Source organism: Netta rufina (assembly GCF_964035555.1).
Source record: "Netta rufina genome assembly, chromosome: 10".
NCBI lineage: Eukaryota > Metazoa > Chordata > Aves > Anseriformes > Anatidae > Netta > Netta rufina.
This window is the reverse complement of record NC_140133.1, coordinates 11,915,349-11,942,777: the sequence shown is the minus strand read 5'-3', so window position 1 is coordinate 11,942,777 and position 27,429 is coordinate 11,915,349. Positions and strand designations below refer to the sequence as shown.

Genomic DNA, 27,429 nt, shown 5'->3' with positions numbered 1-27,429 from the left:
GGGACAAAGCCACAAGTCTGCGATGTCCAGAGCAGCCACCGAGACTTCTCCACAGCTCCACCGAGGGGCACGGAGCCCAGCAGGCCCCCTCTGTGAATCGCTGCCTTCAGCTCCGCGTAAATGGTGTTGCCAGCTCGCGTGAAGTCTGCTGCTCTGTGACATAACCGCGGAAATGTCAAAGCTCCGGCGCCCAGAATCATGTTCCTACATGAAATCTTGGCTCCCGTTGGAAAGTACAGAGCCTGAGATCCACAGGCTTGCAGGGAAAGCTTGGGAAGCGGAACAACTGAAAAAGCACAAATTAGAATGCAAACGAGATGTGGAAACGCAGGGCTCCTCGGATTTGGGGAGACGGATCGCTTCGGTCGGTTCCTTATGGCTTGCAGGGGACGCCACAGAGGTGGGAACCCCTGCATAGCTGCAAACACTCTCTCACCTGAGCAAATGAGCCCTACTGCACGCTCTTCACATACTCCAAACCCAAGAGAGAAGCCAGAAACTCCCCCAGAACCACAAGGTTGACTTGTAAAACTGTTCAGAAATGCTCTGGGGTCATTTCACTTGCTTTCTGCTTGTAAGCACCTGAGTCATTCTCAGACCGCTGCCTTCTAGGCAGGAGGGTGAGAAATACATTTTTTTTTTTACTTTGGTTTTATTTTTTAAACAGAACTGAGGCTCTCGTATATTTGTAAAACTTCAGGAACAACTCTACAAAACTAGGGCAAAAGAAAACATGCCAAATACTTCAAGGCTTGGCAACAGCGAGTGCCTGCCTGCCTCTCCGTGGCAGGAGGAATGTCTGTCTGTCTCAGCCAATGTTTCTGAGCAAGAATGTCTAATCCCGATAGCCCGTGTACATATAAAACACCTATCCTGTCAGCTCTCTAGGAAAAGACCTTGACATTTTGCAGAAAACCACATCCTCATCTCCCCCCGAATCTCAGCACAAGGCAGAAAAAAACTCGGCAGATCTGAGAGGTGTAAGAATCAGGTGCTGCCTTCGGCAGGAATTGAAGTTAAAAAGGGAGAGGCAGTGGGGAAACGGGCACGGGACGAGCCACTGGAGCTGGAGGGCCGAGGAACCCAGTGCCAGGTTTCCCAGCCCCGTGGCTGCAGCTGTCCTGCCCCTCTCCCTCTCGTGAGCCCAGGGGGGAGATCTTGAAGACGAGGAAATGAGCTCGCTCTCTGCACAGAGGGTAACGGGGCTGCACCGCTCTCCTCCAAAAAGGGGCAATGAGGTGCCCAGAAACACGGGTTAAACCACTGCTCAAGGTCATCCAAGGACTACGAGACAGACGCACAGGCGTCTAGCAAGTGGATTACTCTTCCCTTTTGAAAGGCACACAGGCGCACGCACAGGGGGATTGAAACTGCTTAGCCAGGTGTGGAGCCTGCTGTGATCAACGCAGCTTCACTGAGCAGCGACTCCTCTTGCTGCTGTTTCACTGGTGCTGAAATGTAAAAACCAAACCTTTGTAACGAGATTCCTTCAAACAGATGCAAATAGGGATGGGGGATTTTGCATCTGGGCTAAGTTTCCACAGTCTATACGTCCTATTTGTCTGTTAGTTATTAAATTACCCACAAGCCATCAACAACTCAAGTCTCTCTGAGAGGCAGAGATTAACTAGGAATTGCTATGCAGAAACGCTGCTCATCTCTCTCTCCAGCGAGATCAGCCTCATGATGAGTTGCGGACATTTGGGAACAAAGGTGAGCCTTCCTGCGAGAAACGAGTGGCACAGAAAGATGGGAAAACGCTGCTACAGGGAGGAGAGGATTTGCAAAGCAAGAATCCATCAGGACTGGCTTCCTACACGCAATGCAAAGCAGAAACTTCTATCAAGCACACACAAAGCTGGAGCGCAGAGAGCTGCGCTTCTGTCCAGGCACTGATGCAAATGAGATTTTCCGTGAAAGACAATGAAGCCAGTATGTAAATATTAATTTAACAATCTAGTTGACAAAGCCTCGGCTGATCTATAAATAGCTGGTTTATTAGCAGGTGATGCTGAAGGCAGCTATCCCGGCTCCTCTCCCCGCAATCCCCCGTGCCATCTCGTTTTTAGTGACCCTGGAGACGCGACGACTCTCAGCTGTATGCAGCTTGCTTCTCCGCTGCTACCTGCAGAGTAGGTACAAACACTTGACAACACAATACATATTTATCAAGGCCCTTACAAGACGAGGATCCTGCGGCACTACGCACACAATGGCTCCCAGTGCTCAATTAAAAGAGAGCAAAAGGTTCAGAAAAATAGAAAAATCAGGCAGCCTCACTTCGAAGCAGGAGGTGGTTGGGGAGCTGGTCATCAGGTGCCATCAGGCATTTAGGAAATGATTGAGAAGGATCCAGTGGCAGGCACGTACACTGCAGATTTGGCAAAAACGCTTCTTTGGTGGCCTAGAGTTATTAAGGTGATGCTGTCCTAGGTGCTTAGCTTTGCAGGAAAAAAAAAAAGTCAAAATCCCAAGCTCTTTTCTCAATTATATTTCTTCTGGAATTATAATTTCATAATGCATAATCAATCTTACAGCTCTTTCCCCTCTCTTTGGGCTGCACACCCAGGAAGCCCTTCTTTCGCCCAGGTACAGGACAGCTGTTTTAAAATGCTCAGCAACACCACGGACGAGTTTGGGGCCAGCAGTCAGGACCACTGCGTCCCGGTAAATCTGCTGCGGCATTTCCATCGGCACAACAGAACTGCCCACACTGCGTTATGGCCAGCATCCATGGAAACCATGTGAATTATCATGCTTTAGGCTATTCACATGGCTTTGTATATATCCTCCAGAAGTCTTTTAAAGCTTCAGTCTTCCTCTTGCTGCAGAGAACAGTGACAACATACTTGACGGGCTGGGCTTGTAAATAGGCAGATTGAATTAGAGGAACAGAATGGACTTTGTTATCCTTCCCTCCCACTTGCTGCAAGTTTCTAAAGAAACCTTCTGAACACAAGAAGTCACTATGTAGCTGCTTATCATATGGCTAGGAAAAGGAAGGGGGAAAGGAAAAAAAAACCACCACACAATCAACACTTTTCTTCCATAGGGTCCGTCATATTCTTCCAGCTTGCGCAGCGGCGCGCTCTCCAGTGACCCAACGGGGATGCTCCTGGGCCAGGCACTGCACCACCCAGGCGAGGGCTGCAGCTGTGCTCAGGTAGGCAGGATGTGTCCAGAGGGGTGCTGGAGCTGTGTGGGCAGAGGATCCATCCACAGCCCGGGCACACGGCTTGTCCTGCTGCTGCACCATCGCTTCTCAGCGCCACAGCACGGCAGATGCGCTCCAGAAGATCGCAGTCACCCATGCCAATGGGCGTCAGGACTGCTGTGCAGCCAGCTTTGGACGCTGGGTTGTTCCTTCCTTTGGATAATAAACATTCATAAATTGTGTTTTAAAAAGTTCTAAATGCAAGGGTTAAATTGGTGTTTGTTTGATTGAAGCCCTGTGACGGTCGCACAGCCTGACTTATGACCACCAGGTACCGTGGAAAGGAAACTTTCGCAATGAAGTTCACTCAGGAAACAATCTTTTCAAATGGACTTACTTCTGTTTTCCATTATTTATGGAAAATAGGATAGACGAGTTTGGTTTAGCAGAATAGAAACTTAAAATAAAGCCGTGTTGAGAAACCCTGCAGAATTTAGCAAGAGAAGTGCTATACACTGCCAAATTGATCATAAATAAAGAAATGAGTCATTCTCATTAATCAACTAGAAAAAGACTAGTGTAGTAATAGACTTGCAATCATCTTTACTGTATTATTTACTCTAATAAAACTTTCATAAATCTAATAGCAATAGACGAAAGCAGTGCCAAGGAAAAACTGAAACATTTTTATGTCGCTCAGAAAATGGAAGATGCTGCAACAAGGCTGCAGAAGAGCTTTCCCAGGAGAAATGCAGGCAGCTGCTGACTCCTCCGTCTTTGATGTGAAGTCCCATATAAACCTGCAGTGTTAAATGACCCAGCAGAAGCTTCTTCTATTCCCCAGACCTCTGCACATGCCATATCCAGTAGCTCCTGTAAACGTGCTGCTTCCCTTTGTCCGGGGTCTCCTTTCCACACCAGCACATCCATTACCCACGTCCTCCACTTAAGAGCCCAGCTACTTGCAGTCCAGCAGTCCTTTAAACCAGGACCCGAAGAAAAGTTTAACTAAGTTTGCTTCTCTCAAAGTACATTTCAAGCAACTAGAGCAGAGACGAAATCCAACTTATCCAGAGTAATTCGTTCTTCATGCTTGTTTAAGCACGGTCACTCACCGCAGACAGGCTGGCAGCCTTCTCTGTAGGTTGCAGACTCCGCTGCACTGCGAGGAGCTGTGCTGAGACAAGTCCACATCACACGTCAGTGGAGATGGACTGCACCCTTCAGCTCGGGGATGGAAAGATCAAACTGCTAGATAGGTTCTCTTTCTTGCCAGGTACCCTGATTTTTATCAACGGGAAAAGCCAATTAAAGTTGATAAAGACACATCCTCTGCTGATTTTTCCTTACTGCCCACTGCTCAGTGCTAGTATAATGGATAATGTTCCGCCTGTGGGTGTATTTTCTAAGATCTGTCAGTTCTGACAGCATTTTGGCACCTGGATAACTCAAGATTTATACCAAGGGTCCAGGAATGCACCATTTCTCAGTAGCTGATGGGTACATTTTTCAGCAGGGCTTCCCTAATTAAAGGGCTAGAAAGAGATGGGATCAGATTGATAGGTTTTGCAGTCAGATGTTCTACGCTTAGTTTGATCAAATATAAATCACCTCTTGGAACTTTCTGAACACGTGAGAAAAGCATGCGAGAGAAACTATGGCAAGGCATCCAAAGTATCCCAACATAATCACTTCATTTCAAACTCCACCTCTGTCCCTACAGCAAGGCCATTACAGACACACTTCAGAAAAGCGATGGTCATTGGGGGAAAGAAGAAACAAACAGGAAAACCAGTGCTATGAAAGGAGACCCTGCTGCTCTCGAGGTTCATCCAAAGTGTTTTGCCCCAGACAGCACACAAAAGGTGCTGCCCTCCGAGCACCACGCGGGGCTGGGCACACCATGCTTTGCTGTCTCTTCCCTACATACCGTGAAATGTCACCCGGAGAGGTCAGTGGCAAGGTCTCTCTGAACAATCCCCCTTTGTTCTGGTCCTAACGGGATCTGCAAGTCCTGAGCTCCACTCTTGGGGTGAGAGGGAGAAAAAAAAAAGAATCGACAAGCAGGGTGTGAAAGGCCAGTACCGCACAGCGGATGTTCACAAGTTCCTTACTCCCAGGGTCTTGCTCAGACCGACCCCTAAAGCCACAGAGAAGAAAGTCTCAGAAGAGCCATCTGGAATAGGGAAAAGCATTTGTTGGTAATGTAAAACACGAAACCAAAGAAATAACAATGCAGAGCAAACGGGAATGTGAAAAGCATTTCCAGACACTGAGAGGTTAAAACAATTATTTGAACAGCTGGGAAAATTAAAATGGTAAAATAATAGCTACCCTTCAAAATTCTACAGATGCAAAGAGACTCTTCAATGAATAACTGATAAAGGGGAAAAAACATTTTAAAAGAGAAACTGTTTCATGCATGAAGGTCATACAAGTACCAGCTCCTCGCAAGTACCTGGATTTTCCGACCAGGCAAGAGATGAAGGAGGGGGGTTCATACAGCAGCCTTTCACCTCTGGACATCCAGTGCCAAATCCTGAATGCTGTAAGTTACACGTGAAAGCGACTTTAGATGTATCCTTTCTATCACTTTTTTGGAAGCATTTCCACCCCGCAGCCCACAAGGTCGCATACCATGCTGCCCGAGCTGTAGCAGTTTGTTTGTTCCCCAAGGACTCCTCCTATCTCCAGCACAGCCTCCATGGGTGCAGCAACAGTGGCAACGTTTGAGCAGTTCTGGCTATTTTACCACCCCGGCTCCCCCACGTACAGACCCAGCGCTGGGAAGGACGTGGTGGTTACGTCGATTTTCAGAAAAATTGAGTCTGTAAAGAATAGCTTCACTGCTCAGGAAAGGTCTAAGAGGAAGAATAATGCCAAGTCAGGATTGCAGTGTGTGAGCAACAGTTTTATGTCAGGACAGAGGACATGGACAGGCACCTCCAGGGGGCCCAAGGCTCCAGCAGAGCCATCTTCAGAGCAGGAAGGGGCTGAAAGCACGCAGCTGGGGAAGGTCTATCTGCCACCTGGCTCCAGCAACTCTTCTCACAGGCAATGAATCCTCTTTCTCCACTTGCTATTTTAAACCACAAAACTAAAAATTTTCAGAAAGTAGAGGAAAATTTGACAAGTGAGCGTGTAGCACTGCAGAGAAGAAATCAGCTGTACGGTGCCAGCTCTTGTTTCCATTCCCCACCCACTTCAAATGCACAACCTCTTCCACAAATACTGAGCAAACTGCTACAAGGACAGCAACCAAACACACCTCATCACAGTCCAAAAACCACGGATCCTCTGGCAAAAAAAGGCAGAAGCAGAACAGAAGGCCAGATCCATCCACCCCAGCAGTCAGTTCTTCTATCACTCACACAGATCTTTTCGCTAATGGAAACCAGTCTCCAACTGGGAAGTTTTAGCCACTACTTTTTTCCTTAACTAAAGGGAAGTCAGAACAAACTGAGGTCCTACAAGAGTGCTTTTTCTCCAATTTATTAGAACATTTCTGAAGAACTGAGAGGTAGCCTCCTCCATCTGCTTATTTCTTCTCTCTCCAGAGCAGAATCTACTTTATTTAACCTACTCTGAGCATGGTCATTGTATTTCTCCAGTTGGCAACCACCTGGTATTGAGTCCTGATGCTGCCAGGTATCTCCTCGGATGGGTTAGGCTCCTCACCAGTCAATGATACTAAAAGAAAACATGAAAAGGATGAGCTTGCAGCCTCTCCCCCACTTCTTGCTGCAATTACCTTGAACACCCCAGTAATGCAGACCATTTTGACCACCTGAAGAATCAGAAAGTTCCAATCTGTTGCAGAAAGAAGCGTTTATTCCCCTGTGTCTGTGCTAAACCAAAGCAGCCCGTGCAGCAGACAGTACCGTGGCTGGCAGAAGGTTTCCAGTAGAGGTCTTGACCTTCCCATGCTCCTGCAGGACTGGGACATTTTTACAAGAATCAGGACCCTGCTATTCGGCCAAACTACACGCATTTGGTCCAAATTAAAATTATGGCTGCAGCTTTAATTCAATACACTGTCCCTCACTTCTGATCCTAACGTGCTGGTGAGAGCTGCTGAACCATTACACACTCGTTTTTTGGTTTGTTCTTTAGGTGGGTATGTCGCAGTGCTGCCTGAACAGATGCCAGCAGCGAGAGCTGCACAGCAAAACCATTTGGGGAATACACCAGCTGGGTACGTAGCCTGCCTTAGGAGAGTTAATACTCATCCCAGGAAAGCAGCAAACCCATCTCCTGCATCTTGCCGTGGCACTGGTTGTGGGAAGGACAGGGAAGAGGGATACCCCAGCTTGTCTCCGTACCACAGGAGCATCACCTGCCCAAGGCAAACATCCTGCAAGGTTGGTATGCGGTTAGGTAATGCACTTTGGGATCCTTCAGGGTTAAAAAAAAATGCGTTTAAATCTGACGAGATGAGAAGGAAGCTGAAGCAGAAAAAGAAGGTGCGATGCTTACACAAGCATGCACACCGTTCTACCCTCCTTTGACTGGGAGTCTCTCAATCTTACCCGCGGTTCCTGGAGCCAGCCTCCCCTGTGCCAAGCAGCTTTCATGTTCACTGAGGGGCGCAGGGGGATGCAGAGGATTACTCTACGTCTTTATGAGCTTCCAGTACTCAGAGCCCAAAGATTTCTCTGCTCCTCTGATCAGCCATGTTAAGATGCACATTTAAAATAAGACAGAAACTGAACTCTGCCTTGCCCCTAAGGGAACTGCAGGCTCCTCTTTCCAAACCGCCGGTTCAGTGCTGCAGGGAATAGGCAGGCTGGTGTCAGCTCCAATACTGATTTTAAAATGAAAGGAACTCAAACGAAGGGGACAGAAGAGAGGAGAGGAGGGAGGGAGGAAAGGAGAGGGTGCAGAGACACTGGAAGGAAGCAGGTAAAAAGATGAACACAGAGGGAGAGGAAAAATCTGAGCCCAGACTCTAGAAAGAGGTGAGTAAAATAAGAGAAAGCAGGAGGAGGAAGCAGCAAAAGTAGGCAACAGCATGTGTCTAGCTTCCTTGCCCATACTAAAAGCAAAAATCTATACGTGGACAGAGCTACCCGTAGTAGGTAGTGAGGAAGAGATCACTCACAGGGTACCACAGAGCCGCAGTTCAGAATACATGTAAAATGCCCCCAGTGAAATGCCCCTGGTTTGAGCTCCCATCACAGAACATCACAGAATAATTTATCCCTGCCCTATCAAACGTTTGCTATGCACTGTCCTGAGCTAACGGAGACCCCCTACAGTGGTAGCGTGGCATTCCTGACAGACTGGAATTCAGCATACCTCAAAACAGTCCAAAAACACCAGAGAGAGTAACGTGGAGAGAGTAACTTGGCAGTCCTATATAGCACTTGATTGTAGTGCCAGTGGGTCAAAGTCAGGGTTCCTCAGTGACGAGCTGTTCTAGATCCTGATCAACGGGAATGGCAAATTTCTGGGTGCTTTAATCTAAAGGCAATTATTCCAAGTAGTTAACTTCAGGGAAATGGCTTTGAAAACCTTAAAAAAAAAAAAAAAAAGCAAGTGCATACCTGAAAGTAAGCTGGCAAATAATACATCCCAAATCAGAAATCAGGACAGGTTCTTACAGCTCTACAACCTGCAATTAAAGAAGCCTGTCAAAACTTCAGGGGCACTTCTTGAGAAATTTGTGCCAGGATAAAGAAATGCTTTCAAATGTTGATTCTAAAGCAATCATCAAGAAGAATGTGAGCTTGATTGAGGTGTAACATGCAGCGTGGCATCAACTCACCGACCTGCTGTCAGGATGGAAGTGCAACCAGGTACTGTGGTCAAACAGACCAAGACTGACAGAGCCAAGGAAAGAAACAACAGACAGAGCGAGGCAAGAACAAGAGGGAGCAAGAACCAAGGATGGTGAAAAAGAGCAGCCAGGCCCCGGATGCACACTTGGAGCCCAGAGGCTTATGGAGCAGTTCAGAGCTACTGGAGGAACTCCTTTACATACCTGGCTGGTGGGTCCAAACATCGGTCAGATTCAAAACGACCAGAGAGCTTAATTGCAGACAGCTCCAGATTAATGCCGAATCCTTATAGCCTTTTATCCACATGACAGTGTACTAGGCTGCTGTGCTTTGGAAGACACTTCTCAGGGGAGGATGTCTACTTCAGCCTTCAAGCAGCACAACGCTCCTACTGCTTTGTGTTGTCCCCTAAGAAAAGCTTTTCATAGCAGCAGTGAAAGCTTTTTGCCCTGAACAGCTGGAACCAAAGTCAAAGCACAACCTGGCAGTTTTCTTGGCTGCACAGAGCTGCCACTGAACCTGAGTCACAGGCAAGAAGCCCATGTTGACAAAGGTTTGAGACAGCAGTTCAGGATGCTAAGAGAGTCAGAACTCCAGTTTGCAGTGTTTACAAGAAGAATATTTTGTACCATATCCTTCTGCCACAGCTGCCACCCAGGAATTATCTTGCTTGCTTCTGTTCTTTTTTAGTATTTTTTCCCTAACACCTATCAAAGCCACCATCTTCCCAGCAGGAGCAGTCAGGACTTGCTGTCAGGTCTCCCCAGGAGCTCAGACTGCTCTCTCCTCCACGTGGGATCCCACACACCCCACAGCTTACCGATGCAAGAAGCTGGCTCTGAGATTCAAGATGCTACGAGGGGACTGCTGTTGTCAGAGCAGATCTGGTTCCAGACACAGCCACTGTGAACTGAATCCTCTCCTCTATGATTCTGCCGTGTGATCTCGCTCTTCATTTCTTCGCATCCCTTTTTTCTGTAGTACTGCAACAATTCATTGATTCAACACAGTCAACAAGGGAGCAGGAAGGCAGAGGCAGACTCTCAGATTGGAACAGCTGGTTTTCTTGATGGTATCACGTCCCAAAGAGAGGTAAGGAATCACAAGAAAAGAGACCGCTTATTCTCAACAGCAAACAACTCCACACCAGAGAAGAAAGCATAACCCTGCTGACTGCGAGAGAAAGGCTGCGCTGGGATTTTAAATATATTTCATACTCCTTGATGGATCACGCCTGAAGATTTTGTGGGAAGGCGAAGCACAGAGGAAAACATGCTTCAAAGCCTATCATTGTACTCACAGGGGCTGTGAAAACTCCATAAACACGATCCCCTGTTACCTTGCCCGAAGCCCACGTGCAGACCTGCTGCCATGAGCAATTCCTCGACGGCCACACTCCACAACTGCTGCTCCCCGCTGCCACGAAGCTTTGTGACACACTCCCGTCGGACACACCGAAGTGTGGCTAATGATAGATGGGCAAGGGTGACCAGAGGGGACCGAAAAAGATGCCGACAACTGACAACAAGCACAGGTCTTGGCAATGTGCAGGAGAAGGTGCTCCAGCCAGCTAGGGTCTGGTCCAGGGCCTCCATTTCCCGGTGAAACATCTGCCTGGGTGGCACAGAGAGATGTGCAGGGTTTAAAGCAGCTTGTGGCCTTGCTCCTGTGAGTGCTTTTCTCACACCCAATGCTGTATCTTTTAGCTCATCCTCAAAAAACAGAACCTGTATTAAAGGATCAGGCTGTTAACGTGCATTAACCGAGGCTGGGCCTTCTCCGTAGCCCTCCCTTACAACAAGAAGTCTGCTTCCATTTCTCAGAAGCGAGCAAGGAAATTATTACACAGACAGAGAAGGTTTATTCCAAAGGACCCTAAATACCAGGCTGCTCTCTCATTTGTACAGTGCCACCCTTGCCGAGCGCCTCAATGAAGCTGACAGCAGTGAGTGCAGGTGAGCCCCTACATTTAGGAAAGCCTAACACCGAAACAAGCCCTTTCATCAACAGAGCCGAAGTCCCTTGGATTCTTCCAGATTCACTTCTCAAAGTTAAGTTCCTCGGTGACCAAACTGATGTCTAATAAAGGGTCAGTCGATACAATTCCCCCTGCGCAGGCACCACTGGGGTCTCTTTCCTCCACCTAATTGCCTGCTTTCACAAGGTACACAGGAACTTATTACTTCAGAGCCTTTGTGCCCTCTGAGGAACATCGCCGCAGCTCACCAGCAGGTTCGGAGAGCGGGACGAAAAGCACGCTCACTGGCACGCGACACAAGTCCTGTTTTCTTAGCTGGGGTAAAAATCCAGACGTGGCTGCAGGGGAGCAGCCCGAGCAGCCACGTGAGGGGACGTGCCGGCACATCAAACTCAGAGCAACGTTACCTGGGACACTCGAGCAGGTTTTGCGCTGCTCTGTGTATGGCAACGCTCCTGACCTTCCAACATCTGTTCAGTTTTTATACAAAAGCAAGTCAGGGCCCTGTAAGGCAGCGCAACATCTCTGTTGACATTTCAGTCCCTGAGAGAGCAGCTCTCCTCTGGCTTTGTATCAGGCACCTTTGGCTGTGTCAGAAATAGCGCGCAGCCTGTGCTCTCAAGCAAAGCCATTTGTGTGTGCAAAGGTTCCCGGCAAACAGGCAGAAGGTGGCAGCTGGAGGAAGGAGACCTGGGATCACTGCACACAATCTCACCTTTTATTATTTATCCACATTTACTGAGCACAGCCTGGCTTTAATCCATCAGTGCAAGAAACCTGCTAATATGCCTACATGATTGGAGAGACCTCCCCGCATTTTATGGGTCTCTATTGCAGCAAATGTCAAGGCTCAGCAAAACGAAGCACGAGGAATGGTCTCAGGCAGCCTGGGACCTCTCTTGCCCATCTCCCAAGCAGCAGATATTTGATGCTGCATTGAACAAGAAACTTGAGACCTCAAGTCCACGACAGAGCTGCGTGTGCACAGCCCCCACATCAGCACAAGCTGGAGCAGAGTAAAGGTTCACGTTTAATAGTGTCCAAAGTGGTTATTCTTCCTGAACAACGTGGTGCCCCGTGTGCTTGGCTTCTGCAGAGAGGAAGGTGGCCACTAGGTGCAGTGCAGGGTCACCACAAAATTCCTCAGGTGCACCCCAGCCCTATCACAGCACCTTCTCCGTATCAACTTATGGTACACACAGCTGGGATGAAACCCACCTCAATCACTGGGTTCTGTATTTCTAACAGGACTTCAGAAGATTTTTTGAGCCTCGGGACACTCCTAGCACACTTAGGCTCTTGATGTACTGGTACTGCCAGCATCCCAGGGCCCAGAAACCTTACCGAGCTTGTTGAACGACGGTAACCCTACGCAGGCCACCTCTAGCACTGCTGAAGACAAAAGCTCTCAGCTGTTCCTGCTAACATGGCTTGGGGCAGCACATCTACAGCATAAAGATCACCAGAATGCTTGCAGTCACCCTTGCTGGCACTCTCTAAGAGGAATCCAGGGAACAAGTGAATGAAGAAAATATTCTCCGTTGCCACATGAAGCATTCAGACCAGGTAAGGACTGAAACATGCTCCCCAGACAGAAAGCTGGACTGATCACTGTGCACACGCTAACCTGTTCAGGAGTCAAAAAAAAAACAGAAGATAAATCTCATGATCTGCGTTAACCAACACTGAATTCCTTCTCAGAAGGGAGTGAGGTACATGCAAACGCCCCAAAAGCCCGCAGATGTAGTGGCTGTTGTTCAGAGCTCCCAGTCCCCCAATAAAGGAACAGCACAATAACCCTTATCTCTCTGTTACACAGCTCGGTGGAGTAACCCAGCAGATGATCTGCTCCGAAAAATAAAACCAGTCCTTGCGGGCAGCAAAGGCGGCCTGATAAACCGAGTGGGAGAGAATGCAGAGGCAGATGGGTGGAGGTAATCGGAAACGACAGGAAGATAAGCAGGCAGAGGGCGAGCAGAGAGCTTGAAGGACAGAGGCAGAAGAGCTGAGATTTTACAGAGTACGGATATTTGAAAAGTTAAATCAACAGCTTTCCAACAGCGTTATTTTTAAAATCATTCCCTCTAATATATGCAGGGAGCCAGCTGCTTGCAAAATGACCTTTAAACCCTTCCTACCTTACCTTATTAGAGCAAATCGGAGCTGGAGGTTGGCTGATCCTGAAATCCACTTACGCAGGACAAACAGGCATTCAGCAGGGACAAAGAGCGAACACATTGTCAAAATAATTTTGTCGGCATTTCTGGACACATTCAGGCTTAACCCAGCAGAGCATCACGCTTCTCCAGCTTCAGAAACAAGGAAATATGGGATGCTGCACCACCACCCTGACTCAAGACTTCACTACCTGCTTCCCTCGCATTACAAAAACAACAAATCCTAACCCGAACAGGTGCTGGTTTTCTGGACAGTTTCCGTGAACGCTGACAGAGGTCTAAGAGCCTTTCCCCAACCCTTAAAGCCCCCCCAAAGGGCTCTAACCAAAAAAGAGGTTAGAACCTGAAATGTCTCTTGCCAACAGATCAGCGTAGCGGCAGCAGAGCTACCCTGTTACCATATGCACATCGCTGCAAGGGGCTGTCTGCAACACGTCCTGCTCCTGCACCCGCAGCCCTGAAGCCCAGTATCATTACTTCACCCAGCCTGAGAAGGTCCACCTAGGACTGATGGCTTGAAAGCACTTTGGAAGCTCTCCAAGCATAGCAGGTAACACCTCCAGGCAAGGAGGCCTGCTGGGCACAAAGACAGTGCCACAAAGGGATGAAATCCACAATTAACACAGGCAGGATTCCCGAGGAACACTCCCCACTAAGTTTAGGTTTTGTAACAGAGGAATGCTCGCCAGCCTTGGGCAGAGATGCTCTGGGAGAACAAATGCAAGCAAGCAGCATCAGGACAACTTCCCTAGGCCTTCTCCTTCGACGTGCCATAGCTTGGATGAGAAAAGGGTTGGCATCCTGCTAGTACGAGGGCTCGTGGGGTGCTCATTACCTTCCCACATTCTCCTTGGCACTGCAAAGGTCTGGGTGGAGCAGCCTCGCTTGCTTGGCAGTAACTCTTCCACTTGATGAGGACCGGTGCCACCAGAATAACCCCTGTACATGCTATCCACACAGACAAATCCAACGGATTGGGGAAAGCAGCAAATCCCATTAGTCCTCAGGGTATTCAGCCCCAAGAGCTGCTCATAAAACAGCTGATGGATGGCGTGTGAGAACCGCGCGCTGCGTGAAGCAGGAGACCTTCCTGCACGGACTGAGACCAACAGCAAGCATAACAAATCTTCGGTTTCCCCAGTTTGTCATGAAGGCTTTGGCATCGCGGATACAATTTCCCAAGTTATGGCCAAGTTGTCAGAGAATGGATCTAACATTAGCACCAAGTTATGGAAGTCAGGGCAATTCGGGAACTTCCTGGGAGTCTGAAGGCATTTGACCATTGACCTTGTGCTTCTCACCAGCAGTTGCTATCGACAGCAATTTTTGTGGATCTGCTTCAATCTAACTTCAGCAGCAGAACACACCGTTTAAAAATTGGAAATCAACTTCTTTCTGTCCAAGACTGCTTGGTCATCAGTCTCCCGGAATTAATCTGAGTAAGAATTTCCACTTCCAACTTGCCAACACAGTGCTACAAATCTTTTGTGAAAAAAATCTGGCATTAAAACAGCATGATGTATCACAACACTCTCGCACCCCCGAGCAACTATTTCCCATAGCAGATAAGCCTGGCTGCAAACAGGCTACAGTCCTCAGGAAAACACTGCCTAATAGGCCATACAGAGAGCCCAGAGTCTGGGAAACCTCTTAGATGAAGTAGATCCACGTAGGTCTCATTAACTGAAGCTAATAAAGGAATAATTTTAAAAGACAGAACAATAAATGAGACAAACCCATTCCTTTTTGGGTAGTATTTGGCCCTACTCTGCTTGAAATTTTGATACCCCAACTTTAAATGCCCATTTTCAGATCCACCCTCCCAAAGACCACACCACGGAAAGTCAGCTCTGACTTCTGTTCCTCACTGGCCAGCTCTCACAGTATCTTTTATTACAGAGTATTTTTCAGGCTGCTTTCAAACAGATTCAGGCAAACTAAGTTTTAAATCAGAAAGAGCCGCAGCACAGACCACATTTTAAACGTAATGAGATGCCATCTAGTCCAACTTCAGAAACTGTAATGATGTTCTGACTTCTTTCCCTCTTTTAACAGCTTCCCCCAAAACCATCTGTGAAACATGCACATTTAGATTAACTTTACCTGTAAGTATATCTGAGAGTGGAACCATTAAGTGAGAAATTAGACCCAAAGGCAATTCTGCCTCGCTGCAACAATGTCAAAAAATAAACAAAAAGACGAACAAGCAAAAGACAGAGCCAAAATAAATAAATGCAGACCGTAAGTTAGATTGTTAGACAATGGATTGTTTTGGAGGAGAGAAATGGGGTCGGGCAGTCCTCCTTCCAGACCAGACAAAGGCTACAAGAACTCGAGAGAAAAACGTTGGAGGGTATGGACAAAATATCTCTAGAAGAGGAGCCTTGAAGCACAGCCAACTGGGCAAAATAAAGTTTTAAGCTTATTTGTGCTCTTGTTTTCCATGAAAATGGCAAACTCCAGAACGTGTCATGTTTGGGCTTTATATTTATTTATTTATATGTTTGGGCAAACAGCAGAGAGAGAAGGTAGTTGGGTTAATAAGTGCTGACAATATGCCAAGCTGTAGGGAACATCAGGCCTTTGTGAAGTGCTGAGATACAGAGCAAATAAAGAACTTATGCCTCCAGTTTCATGAATACCGGGTATATGCAGCAGCCATTTCCATTTTAAGTAGGCCAGCATTTTATTCCGGGACATGCCTCATATATTAAGATGGCGGTTTATGTCCTTCCAGGCAGCTCTGTATTTTTAGTTTATCAACTGATGAACTCCTGGGGATCGAAAACGTGTAAGGACCGAAGGCTCGCCGGAACCAGGAATCGCTGCCTTGAAAAAAAAAATCAAAACAATAACCACTTCCATCCTTTATAAATAGAAGCAAAATATGGATCATCTTCACCTTTTGCAAATAACAGGTCAGGGGCTGCTTGGGTACAGTTAATCCAGCGCCGCTCTCCTCTGTGTTTACGACGAAATAAACAGCAGCTGCCTGCAGCTTGCGGCCTCTCCACCGATTCCCTTGTGGGGGCCATTTATTGAGTCATAAACTCCTCCGATAGTGTTATCACCACAGCATTTGCACAAATAAAGGTTGGGAGAGAGAAAGATTAAAAAAAGAGAATTGACTTGACGGAGAAAGCAAGGAAAACACTTTGCTGATATGTTTGCTTTGAACAAGGACAGACAGACAAGAGGCGGGGCGGGCAAATACCTGGCTGACGATGGCTGCGTGCATCACGCTCCTGATCTGAGCACAGATTTATCTCAAACCACAAAGTTGGATTTCAGAAAGCTCAAACAACCCTAGAGCCTTCCAAGTTAGATATACTGTATTGAAAGCAGCATACCGTGTGATGTATTTTTATCTTTTCTGGGAGACTTCGACAGCTAAGATCTACCTCTGCAGAATCTCAGGGAGGGAGGCAGATCCCAGCGTTTCTCAGTATACCTGCTCAAAGCTCCCCCAGCCACGCACGCTGACCACTGGTCTCTACATAAAGCAATCTGTAAAGCATTCTGCAACCCATCCGAATGGCAACAGCTCTAGACACGATTCTAATGATACCTGCTGGCCAGAGATACCCACAGCACAGCCCACGGCACCCAGCGCCTCCTGGAGCTGCTTATCTTCAGCAGAGATTCGAGGTGTGGAAACAGCACTTCCCAGCAGGATCCAAAAAGCTTGAGCAGAACTGCTCCAGCAGGCCGGGACGCTGCACGGCTATCTGCTGCATCTGCTCAGTAGCACCAACCTAGGTCACTGCCCACAGAGCAGGAGTCAACTTGAGGCAGAGTTGCAACGCTCTGCTCTGTGTGTTAAACGGGCTCTCACAGGGATCGCTCGGGAAAGTAAGAGCAGTAAATTGACCGCGTTGCTTTTTATTACAGCCAAGGGTAAAGGAGAAAGCAGCAGACTCAAGGTTACGTTACAAGGCTACCTCTGCTGGAATCTGGGCAGTGTTTTGCACGGGCTTGTTTGCACAGCAGAGTGACTCACGGCAAACGAGGGCGAACGCTCCCGTCCTGCCATTACCAACCAAGACCGTTCACGTACAGCAAAGTTGCTGCACAATAAACTCGCTCGCCAGTTTATTGCATTGTAATTTCCTTATGTAGACAAGCCCTAAAGCCTTGATAGAAGTGGGTTTACCTTTGTCTGTTATGAATAGCAGGCTTGTGAAAAGCTGGATGTAGAACAGGGAGAAAGAGCACAGAATTACGAAGGGCTCCCAGCTCCGTGTGTACCCCTCCTACTGACAAGGGAATACATGTGTCTGACTATGCAGCTCTTCATAACTTGGTTTGGCCAGGAGCTAGAGCACAAAAAAAAATCACCTTGGTCCCTCTGTGAAAGACAGGCACCTAGAGACATTAAGGGAACACCTGGGAAAAAAAAAAAAAAAAAGGGCTACATGCTCCTTACCAGCAGCCATTCCTTCGCACGCGGTTGCGAGGAGCAGCGCTCTTCCAAATCGCACCTCGCGTTAATGCGTGGTCACCAGAGGCCACAGTTTTCGAGTGGCAGCTGGTCGGAGATTCCCTCGTACAGCCACCAATTACATAACAAATTAGCGAAGTGAAATCCTATGGAAATTCAGATTTGCCTTCTGGTGTGAAGAGGACGCGGAGGAAGCAGAAGGGGGTCACAAATATTCGGCAAAGCTCGCATGTGAGCGCGCCTTCGCAGGGTGGGGGAGCAATTCAGCAGTAGGGCTCCGACTTCAAAAAAATAATTTGTTTTTCCCTTCCATCTGGGCTCAAAATAAGAAATTACGCAGATTTCCACTGCCCACTCTCCTTTTTCCTTCCACACCCTCTTCTCATTGGCACAAGATAAAACCTCGGGGAAACAGCAGCAGCAATTTTCAATTCTCATTATCTAGCGGCAGCAGTAGCTCTTGGTGAAACTTGCGGTCAATAAACTACAGGCAATTTTAAAAGACACAATGGGAACTGCCCCTCCCACAGCTGTCCCATTATCCCAGCTTTTATTAGATTTAAAACCAGCGATTCTTAGGCTGTAGCTGAAGTTCTGCAGAGCCACGAAAACAGACCACCAGAAAAGATAAAACACCCCTAAATTAAACAGGAGACATTACGGCAACGTCCTCTCAAGTCAGAGGGCTTCGACATAAGCAAAGCCCAGGATGCAGAAAGCAGCCCAGAGCCCAAGCAGGCTGCTGCTGCAGCGAGCCCGTGATGACACAAGCAAAATTTAACATTCAGGAGAGCAAAACCAGCAAAGCTCGTGAGCAGGTTACACAGAGCACGTCAGGAGCGTGCTAGCTACATCCAGGAGAGGATCCTGCTCCCCTAACCCTCGTAGCATCCAACTGTACGTGTTAACTTTGGAGTTCACGGGCTGGGTATGCCTCCTGTGCAGCAGGGAGGATGCTGCTCCTACTCACCCGAGGATGAAATTCAGCTGGCCTGTTTTATGTGCCTGTTTTAGGACCAGACGCACCGTGCTCTAGCCGTGCCTCTTTCTCTCCCCTGACTGCAGAAGAAGCCCTGATGACCACGTACAAACCAGGTAACACCATTTACGTCTCCATCCTGCACTACGATACGTAGCAACTTGCTCCAGTGCGAGCGCCTCTACAGGAAACGGGAGCAGAAAATCAATTTCCAAACTCCTGAAATTATTTCCTCATCTCTCCGCCTGTGGGGCTGAGGTAACTGAGGGTGCATCTCACCTCCCGGACCAGAAACGCGCACTGCGATAGGCAAAGGGAATCAGGTGCCCAAAGGAACGGTCTCGGAGCAGCACAGTTCGGGGGAAGATGCAAGGAATTACAGTAATCCGCTGTAAACTGTAATTTTCAGCCTAGAAATCTAGAGCTTGCTTTCTGTGAGCCTAATGTATACCATGCCTTGGAGACATTTAACCAGCCATCAAAAAGAACTTGCAGAGAACCAGATGCTTCATTAAAGAATATTCACCAAGCCTTATAAAATCTTTAGTAAGAAGCAGAAGAACAAATCACCAGCATGCAAGTGAGCTAAGTCCCGCATCCAGCTTTGATTACAACATCCTCTATACTGGCAAACATATCATGTTAAAAAAAAAAAAAAAGGAAAAGAAAAAGAAAAAAATATCAAGTGATTCTGACCCTTCTTTCCCACATTCCTCCAACCCGAATTTCCTGAATGAGGAATGCGTGAGACAGAAAGCCATTTGGTAGAAGATGCTAATTTAAACTTAAAGAAAAATAACAGCTTAAATGGGGAAGGGAGGAGGGAGTTTTATAGTCCTGCATGAAAAAAACACAACAGCTTGTGATCGTTACATACATATCTCACGAGTCAGAGGACTTGGTGAGAGCAGTAAGGCAAAGTGTCAGGGCTCTAGCTGTCCTGGGATAAAGGAAACCACAGAAGATGTATTTCCTCACACATTTTTTGGAATTTGCACTTGCAGAACCCTTCAATACCTATATCCAGCTGCAAGGTTTAGTTACCTGCACCTGAGTATCTCTTGCCCCTTCTTAAAGCAGGGCAAGGAGATTCTCTGTCATACTGCCATCATCTGCAGGGCAATTTAGTGTCCTGTGTACTGCTCCTTCCAAGAAGTTTCCAAAAGAGTGGGGAGAAAAATTTCTGAAGTTCAGTGAACTCTGGGAACCCAGACCACCCCAGCTTTTGGTTTACAAAGAAAGCATGCCCCCTCCCCCTAAAAAATAAAAAAAAATCACACAAATCCAAACAAGCTCCAAGTTAATAGCATCTTTCACTGCCCTCTGCTGTTACCAGTCATTTAGCTTCCAATTTACTCTTTAATAATGTCGGGCTGGGGCTTGGGGCTGGCAGCATCCCAGCCCCTTTCTCAGGCGGCTTGGAGCCGCAGCTTGCAAATATGCTGAAGTTTAATGCAATCTGTCTTCTTTGGTAATCACATTCCGCCCGCACTGCATGCAATAAAGATGTATTGGTAAATGCATTTGCTAAAGATATACTCCACCGAAAAGGCTACAAGCCTGATTTACAGGAGGCAAGGAGGAAGCATCAGGTAACGGAGGCTGGCAGTAGATGCGCCAGCGCTCTGCACACAGCAACAGAGGGCACGGATTGTGCAGCAGCAAAGGCACTGCTTTACTTTAAAGCTGAGGAAGAAAAAGAAACCACACGTTTTGGGAGCTGGGGACTTTAAAGATATCAGAGAAAAGCCCTTTCCCTGGCAGCTTTAACCTTGCTGATTTGCAGACATACAAAGACCTTCTTTGTAAACAGGAAGGAAAAAAATTCCACCAGGACTAGCAACAACATTTGGTCTAATATATCCTGACAATTTTCCCATCTCCTTCTGTCGGGCTTCTTCTGGGAGCCGGCTGGCAGCTTGTTTCATGTTATACTTAAATCAGCCATACAGCTTCCCCTCACAATGCTAATGCGACAGAGAAGGACTGCTTCGACGAGATCTCCACCTCCCCCCACCCCCTGCCTCCATATTAATAATCCCAGGAGAGGAGTCTCAGCTCTCTATTCCCAGAAGGCTCTATCCTTTCCCCAAATCCATCTTATTATAGAGTTTCAATACCCTTCGAAGAATTAAAAAAAAAAAAAAAAAAAGCCTGCCCTTGAGGGACAGCTGACTGAATTCTCACACGGAGAACATCCTTTACACTTTGGACATCCCAAGCAGCAGCTTGTCCTGCCATGCTCTTTTTCCAAGACTATATCCTCATTGTAACATTCAACTACTCTTTTTTTTTTTTTTCCTTTCTCCTTCACTTGCTTTAATAGCCACAGATTTTTCCAAGGTGCTGAGCAGTCACTGTCCTAAGGCATCAACAGAAGCTAGTAGGGCTCTGCAGCTCTGACGGCAGAGCCGTGGCCTTGCTGGACCTCTGCACAAGACAAAGCTTTCAGGAGCGTGCAGTTCCCTCAAGAGGCAGCACCTCTGCCCAGTAAAGCAGCTTTCCTCATGCAGCCATGAAAGGAAGCAAGACCTCCAACTGTGAGGTCCCAGAATGGCAGCGAGGTTGTTTGGAGCCTGTTCAAAACATTGCCAACACTGGCAAAATGGATTTGCCTACCCCTTGCAGAACGCAGCATCCAAGAAGGCAAAACTTGGGAAAATCACCGTGGCTGACTTTGAAACCTAGGAGCATCAGTGGTCATGTTTTGGTAGCAGCTCGGTACCTCAGGACCCACTGCTGGGACACACCACAGCACGACTGAGAAACGTGGAATGAATGTGAATGCACAAAATGGAGGAAAATTTGTCTCGTATGAACAGCACAGTTTAACTATCGGATACTACAGATCTCAGAGACATTTCCCAGAAGAAAACACCATGCAAAACAAGTCAGCAAAGCCCACAAGTATATCAGATCAGGGAAGCTTTTGTTACCTTCTGAGCTGCACTAACGCAGCGCTGATACTCCTTAGCCAGTTCCGAGCATTTGAGCACCTCACATTTGTTTTCTTGGTAGCACTTCAGGATTTCAGACTGCAGACTTGCACAGACAGGATCGGTGTTCCTCCTCCTGCAGGGAAAACAAGAACAGAAAGATGTGTGAAGGGGAGTTTTCACCCACTTACAACTACATTACCAGTGGCACAGTCACTAATCTTGTGCTGGAGTCACCTAGCCCTAAGAAATAAAGAAACCAGTAAAAACAGAGATCACGGAAATGGGTTAAATGACCAACAGTGTCTTTCGGCTGAAAAATCCACAGTACCAAGCAGGAAGAAGGAACACATTCTTTCTAGGTTGGTGTGGAAGGCTCTTACCAGAGATAAAACATCATATCTCCTCTGCAGTTAGGAAAAATCAATTCCAAGAGGTTCAATGATTTCCCCAAGTCACATTGGAAATCTTTGGCAGAGCTCCGGAGTCCTGGCTGGGCCTGCACTGGATCTGTTACAGGCTGACAGGGAACTGAATGGACTTGTTGAATGAGCCACCTCCACCTATCGAATCCTCATCTATTTAAACACTTCAAAAAAAAAACAAAAAAAAACACAACATGGTTGGAAGCACTGTAATTCTCCGAGTGACTAGAAAAAACAGGGAATAATAGCGAGAGCAGATATCTGTTTGTTTGTTTCTGAAGGAAGTGGTACTCATACCCCGTAAGTGGCAATGACAACATACCCAGGAACAATTAGGGAGGATGCTCTTACACCGTCACGTGCCTGCGTGCATATGGCACAGCACAAGCAACCGCACCGATAAAGGGAAGGTCACTGTAAAACAATACGGGCAGCAATGGCACAAGCAGAGTGACAGCAGTGTCATCAGCTGCACAGCCACAGACGCGAATTGCAGGAATGTGCAGCACAATCGCCCCGGTACATTCTAGCAGAGAACATACGCTTAGGTGCAGCAGCCCTCAGATGCTGCCTTCTAAACCCTAAATCCATTTAATTCCTTGCATTTCCTGCCCCAACGTGCTTAAAGAGATCTGTGCCCAAATATCAAATGCAGCTCTTCTTCCCAAAGCACCTGATGCTGCAGGCAGGCACGAATGCCATGCCATGATGTATTCATTTCCCCAGGAACAACAACAGGCACTCATTCAGCAGCAGCGCCTCATAATCAGGCAGGAAGAAAACATGACCTGTTCCTGGGCACGTCTCATTCTCTCAGGTGAAACAGATTTCTAAGAAACACGAAATCTTCAAGCAAGATCATCGCAAAATTTTTGGGGAGAGTGCGGATATGAGTTTCCAAATCAGGCTCGTTTCTGGAAGGTGCTCAGGAAGGCAAGCGGAAGGAGCAAAGGAAGAAAAAAGAAATTGTCCTTTCCATATCAGCAACCCCGCTGCTTCCTCCACATAGTTTGGCAGGGATGTACTCCAAAGGACATTTCTTCAGTCCTCAGCCCTCTTCTGCCAACAGACACGGACAGGCTGAGGCTTCCTCAATACCAGTGTGACAGCCACACCCTAAAACACCAATATTTGGATCAGAAACCACCAAAATATGACACAGACTTCTTCTTCCAGCTCTTGTCTAACCTTACAGCTTTTAGAAGAAACTCATTCCACACACAGCCCCTAGAGGTTAGCATGCATTGTAATTTCTATGTTCTATAGCAAATCACCTTTAAATCCCCTAAAAATCCATATTCCAAAAAATCTTCAAATTTTGGAATAGGAAAGAACTCGGAGGGAGCTTCAGAAACTCATAATGTTGGCATTTTGCTTTGTCACTAACTTTAATATCACTCTAATCAAATCAGCGAGACTGTGGAAACGATACCAAACAATACCAGGTCAGGAAATACCACCAAATCCCTCCATTCAATGAAGAAGTTAAGACTTTTAAAATTAGTTTTTTTTTAAACTCAGCTGTGTTAAACTGAAGGGCATTTTGTAATTTTCATGCAGAGAGCTGGGGGGAGAAAAAGGGAGAGCCCGCCACAAAACGCTCTGTACCCATCACAGCTGAACAACACGGCACAAATGTCTTGGAGAAATACAGAGAAGAATGCTCGAGGTTGCCACTGTCAGCACAGAGAGCTATCATAATTAAGCTACCATAATTAAGGGTTTTTCTATGTTTTCATTCACTGTGTCTCCTATGGCCTCAGTCTGCATTACCAGGAGTAGCAACAGAGGTAGGAGCCAGCTGGGGGTCAGACAGGAGTCCAAAGTCAGTGCCCCTCTGCTCTAGGAGCCCCCTGGTAGCCAGCCGGCAGCCCAGAGGGCTATTTAAAAGCTAAAAAAATATAAAAAAGAAGCCACCAAGCACCTGCTACTGCCTCAAGCCTACCAGAGGCAAGGGATCATTGAACATAAAAGGGCAGGTTGCCAAGCCAGCACCTCCACCAGCACTGGTACATGGGTTTTCTCACCACGCAGAGGATTTCTTGGGTGACTGTAAGGCGGGTACCCAGAGCCACAAACAAAATTTGCTTTGCATCAGTAAGGTGCTGTGTCTTCAGAATAAAATCTCTAAGTCTAGTTCTGCATCAATTGCGCCATCTTCTCAAAGGAGATTTAGAGAAACTAATCAATGCACCATGAAGTCAGCCGGGGTAATTATCAATACGAATCACACAAACCAATTTACGCGTGCGTTCGTAAGTGAACTGGAAACTCAACAAAACCAGTTAAATCCTACTGTGAATGACATTTCACTTCGAAACGGGACGTGACTGCTGCTCGGGGAGAACTGTCCCCATGCCCCACCATGCAGGGGGACCTACGACACGAGGGGATGAGAAGTGAGAGCCAGCTTGGCGTGAGGAACCACTCATCCATGACACAAGTCATCCACGTCCAACAGAGCGGTTCCTATACCCATTTGGACCCAAAAAAAAGGGTATTCGGACTGCTTTGGTGAGCGGTTTTGAGAAGTTTTCCTCCCAGCACAGCATCCACTACTCTTGTCCCAGCTACTGACTCAAAGGGACGTCACCCTCCTGCTCCCATTAAGCCTTTTTTTAATTTTAGGTTGTATTTTAGGTGGGAACTACAGCCCCACACACCGGTTGCTGCCCAGCTCTGCATGTCTGTATCTGCAAGGAAAAAGAACACGAAAAACCTGGCAGAGCCCAGCAGCATCTAACTGCAAACATCTTTTATTATTATTTCTTAAGCAGTGATGGGAAAGGAACACGGTGGAGAAGGGATGAGCTTTGAATACAGGAAGAGCAGAACAGCAGCAAGCTTTGACCCTTCTCCTAAAACGGGGCACGGTTTTAAGCATAATATGCTCCCACCAAGAAAGGTAGGCAATTAGCCTCTGTCTAAAATAAAATGCATTGTAATTGCTGCTGCTACTACTATGAAAACAGATGCGAGAGGCTCATTTGTAGGAAAAAAGGCAAAAGAGAAGGGCTGGGGTGGGAAGGGTAGGGGAATGCACAGGCGGGGAGGTAGGGGACGGTACCTCAGAAAGAAATGCAGGTCATACAGAATGGGGAAGATTAAACCAGTAATGCAATGCGTGCTCTCATCTGTTTAGAGGAAGAGAAAAGGAAGAACGGAGAAAAGATGACAGGTGGAAAAAGAAAAGGATGAATCTAGGAGTAAAACTCATTAGCAGTGCCTGCCCCATCACAGTGGGGAAAACCTCTGCTGCTCTGCAGCGGGGCAGGAGGCGAGGTGCACGGGAAATCTGTGACTGCAGATCTCGCTCCCCCCTCCCAGTGAGGGGGCTAAGCCAGGTCTGACTAGAAAAGCAGCAAGAGGTTTTCGTAAAATGAAACAAAGGGCATCCTTCTCTCTGCTATCCCTCGAGGTACGACAGAACGAGTGTGATCTCCCTGCATTTTGACACACCAAGAGTTACCAAATCCTCTCTATCACCGCGTATTCCCTTTACTTTATTTAATAAATGAAATCTCATCAACTTATCCTTCTTCTATTATCACTGCTGACATCAATCTGATAATATTGGCTTGGCGTGGAATCGTGCTATTATATGTCCTCTTGATATTTAATTTAAGAGAAACGTCTGCAGTGGGGTGAATATGTGAAGCAAGCTTTTTATTAGTGGCAGCAGTAAGGACGCTGGGAGTGAATTAGACATTCATCTTAGTCGGGGCCAATCTAGTGGCTCAGAAGAGGTTTTCTTCTTAACCCTCTCCTACCTGTTCAATAGCGGCAGGTAACTGCTGCTCCAGTCAATAACTGCATTCATTTGTCTTGGCAAATTCCTTTCTACGTGGCTATAAACCCCATGAAGAAGTGCCGAGCGTCTGGGAGGTTAAAGCAAGGTTCTTCGGGAATTTCCATCATGAGCTCTGCAACAGTAGGCAGAGCGCTGGTCTAAATGTCCACCAATTAATCAAGAAGCCACACAGCTCTCGAAGACGAACATACAAACTCATTTCAAGAGCTGATTAAGGCAGTATCACCAGGATACAGATCCCACAAGCAGGTTTCAAGCATAGCACGATGGCTACTACCTAGCGCTGCTGACAGCTTCCCTTTGGGGAGGAGAATTAGGGACAGTATTGGAATGCAAGGGGAAGCTGGAAGATGCGTATATATTTGCTAGTGCTTCCACTCTGCTGATGGATCACCCTAGCCAAGTGGAGATACAACTTTAAAGCTTTAGGACTTGGCAGCTCCTTAGACTAGTGCAAAATCAGTAGCTCCACGGTGAGCACCGCACTGCCACTTGGCTCTGCCGGGTAGAACAGCGATTCCAGATGGAGGTAAAAGCAAGATCCTCTTCTTACCTTTTACTCTGGGAAACTATTCAAGCTGAGAAAAAACTCAAGATAGAGACGGAAGGTATCTAAACCTAGACACATTTAGATACCTCTACTCAGTAAGTGAAAACCAAAGCTACACAGGGTCCCTTGTACGAGCCAACTTGAGGGCAGCTAGCTCCAGCACGTAGCTGCAAGAAGCAGCCTACACGGTGCAGCAACCTGGAATTTCCTGTGGGCTGCAAAACCCCACAACAACAGGCTGAGCTACTTTCGGCTGCATTATTTGACTGCAAGCAGTGTCTGAGCTAACTCGAGCAAACCACATTAGTCACCACGGTTAGCACAGCGCAGACAACCTCAGAGGTCAGCAAGGAGGTGCACGGGCAGCACAGAGCAAAGCCCAGGGCAGGCAGCAGCAGCTTCTGCGTGTCAGGAAGGAAGCAGAGACGTGTCAAAGAGTTGGTTAGCACGTCTGTACATCAGGGTAGGCCACACGCGTTTCCGAGTAAGCTCGGTGATGTTTTGGTCACATAAATGTGGTGTGCAGCCACGCAGTACTGTACACACACAAAAGCCGCTAAGTGGTTAACTGACCTGTAAAACTGCTTTCTCCCCTGGGTAGCAGTTGGCTCTGATGGCTCCTCTTTAACATGTCAGGAAAATAACTCCAGACAGATGCAGTACACAGCACACAGAAAGGTTCCATCCTCTCTCATTATTGCATCCTTGACATTTACAGCAGAAAATTAAACACAATTGAAGCATTTCATTCACATGTAACAAACTCATCAGCACAGAACAAACAGCCAAGAAAGCTCACTTTCATCACAGGCTCCAGGATGCGGCACCGTCACAAAGCTAACACGATGGCCTCACCACAACCGATGGAATTCCCTGACCCTGGACGTCAGACTGATAACGTGGCTTGAATGAAAGAGGGAAGAGTCATTTTGCCGCTGTTTGACAAAAGAAGTAAGAGATGAGGATGCCTAATAGATTACCCAAATATCTAGTAAAAACTCAGTAATGTTTTAGCTAGATAACCTAGCAATGTGTAAACAAGCTGCATGCCTCGTGAGAATAACCTAACCTGATCAGAAAGGAAGCACCTCCGATTAGCCTCGTGGACTGAAAACACCGCGCACCGGGCTTTGCACTGGTCCGGATGGAACACACGGCGTGTAGAGGTAACGTTGTGTAAAGGAATAGATAAAAAGGA

The 27,429-nt window shown here is 47.2% G+C and overlaps 1 protein-coding gene across 1 annotated transcript in view; it reads right to left on the bottom strand.

Annotated features, from left to right (window-relative positions):
• Positions 1-27,429, bottom strand: part of CHCHD6 (coiled-coil-helix-coiled-coil-helix domain containing 6) — a 107,002-nt gene that overhangs the window by 12,009 nt on the left and 67,564 nt on the right. The window contains exon 7 of the mRNA XM_084292523.1: positions 21,446-21,581. Coding sequence (XP_084148649.1) covers positions 21,446-21,581 — 136 coding nt within the window. The remainder of the gene's footprint in view (positions 1-21,445; positions 21,582-27,429) is intronic.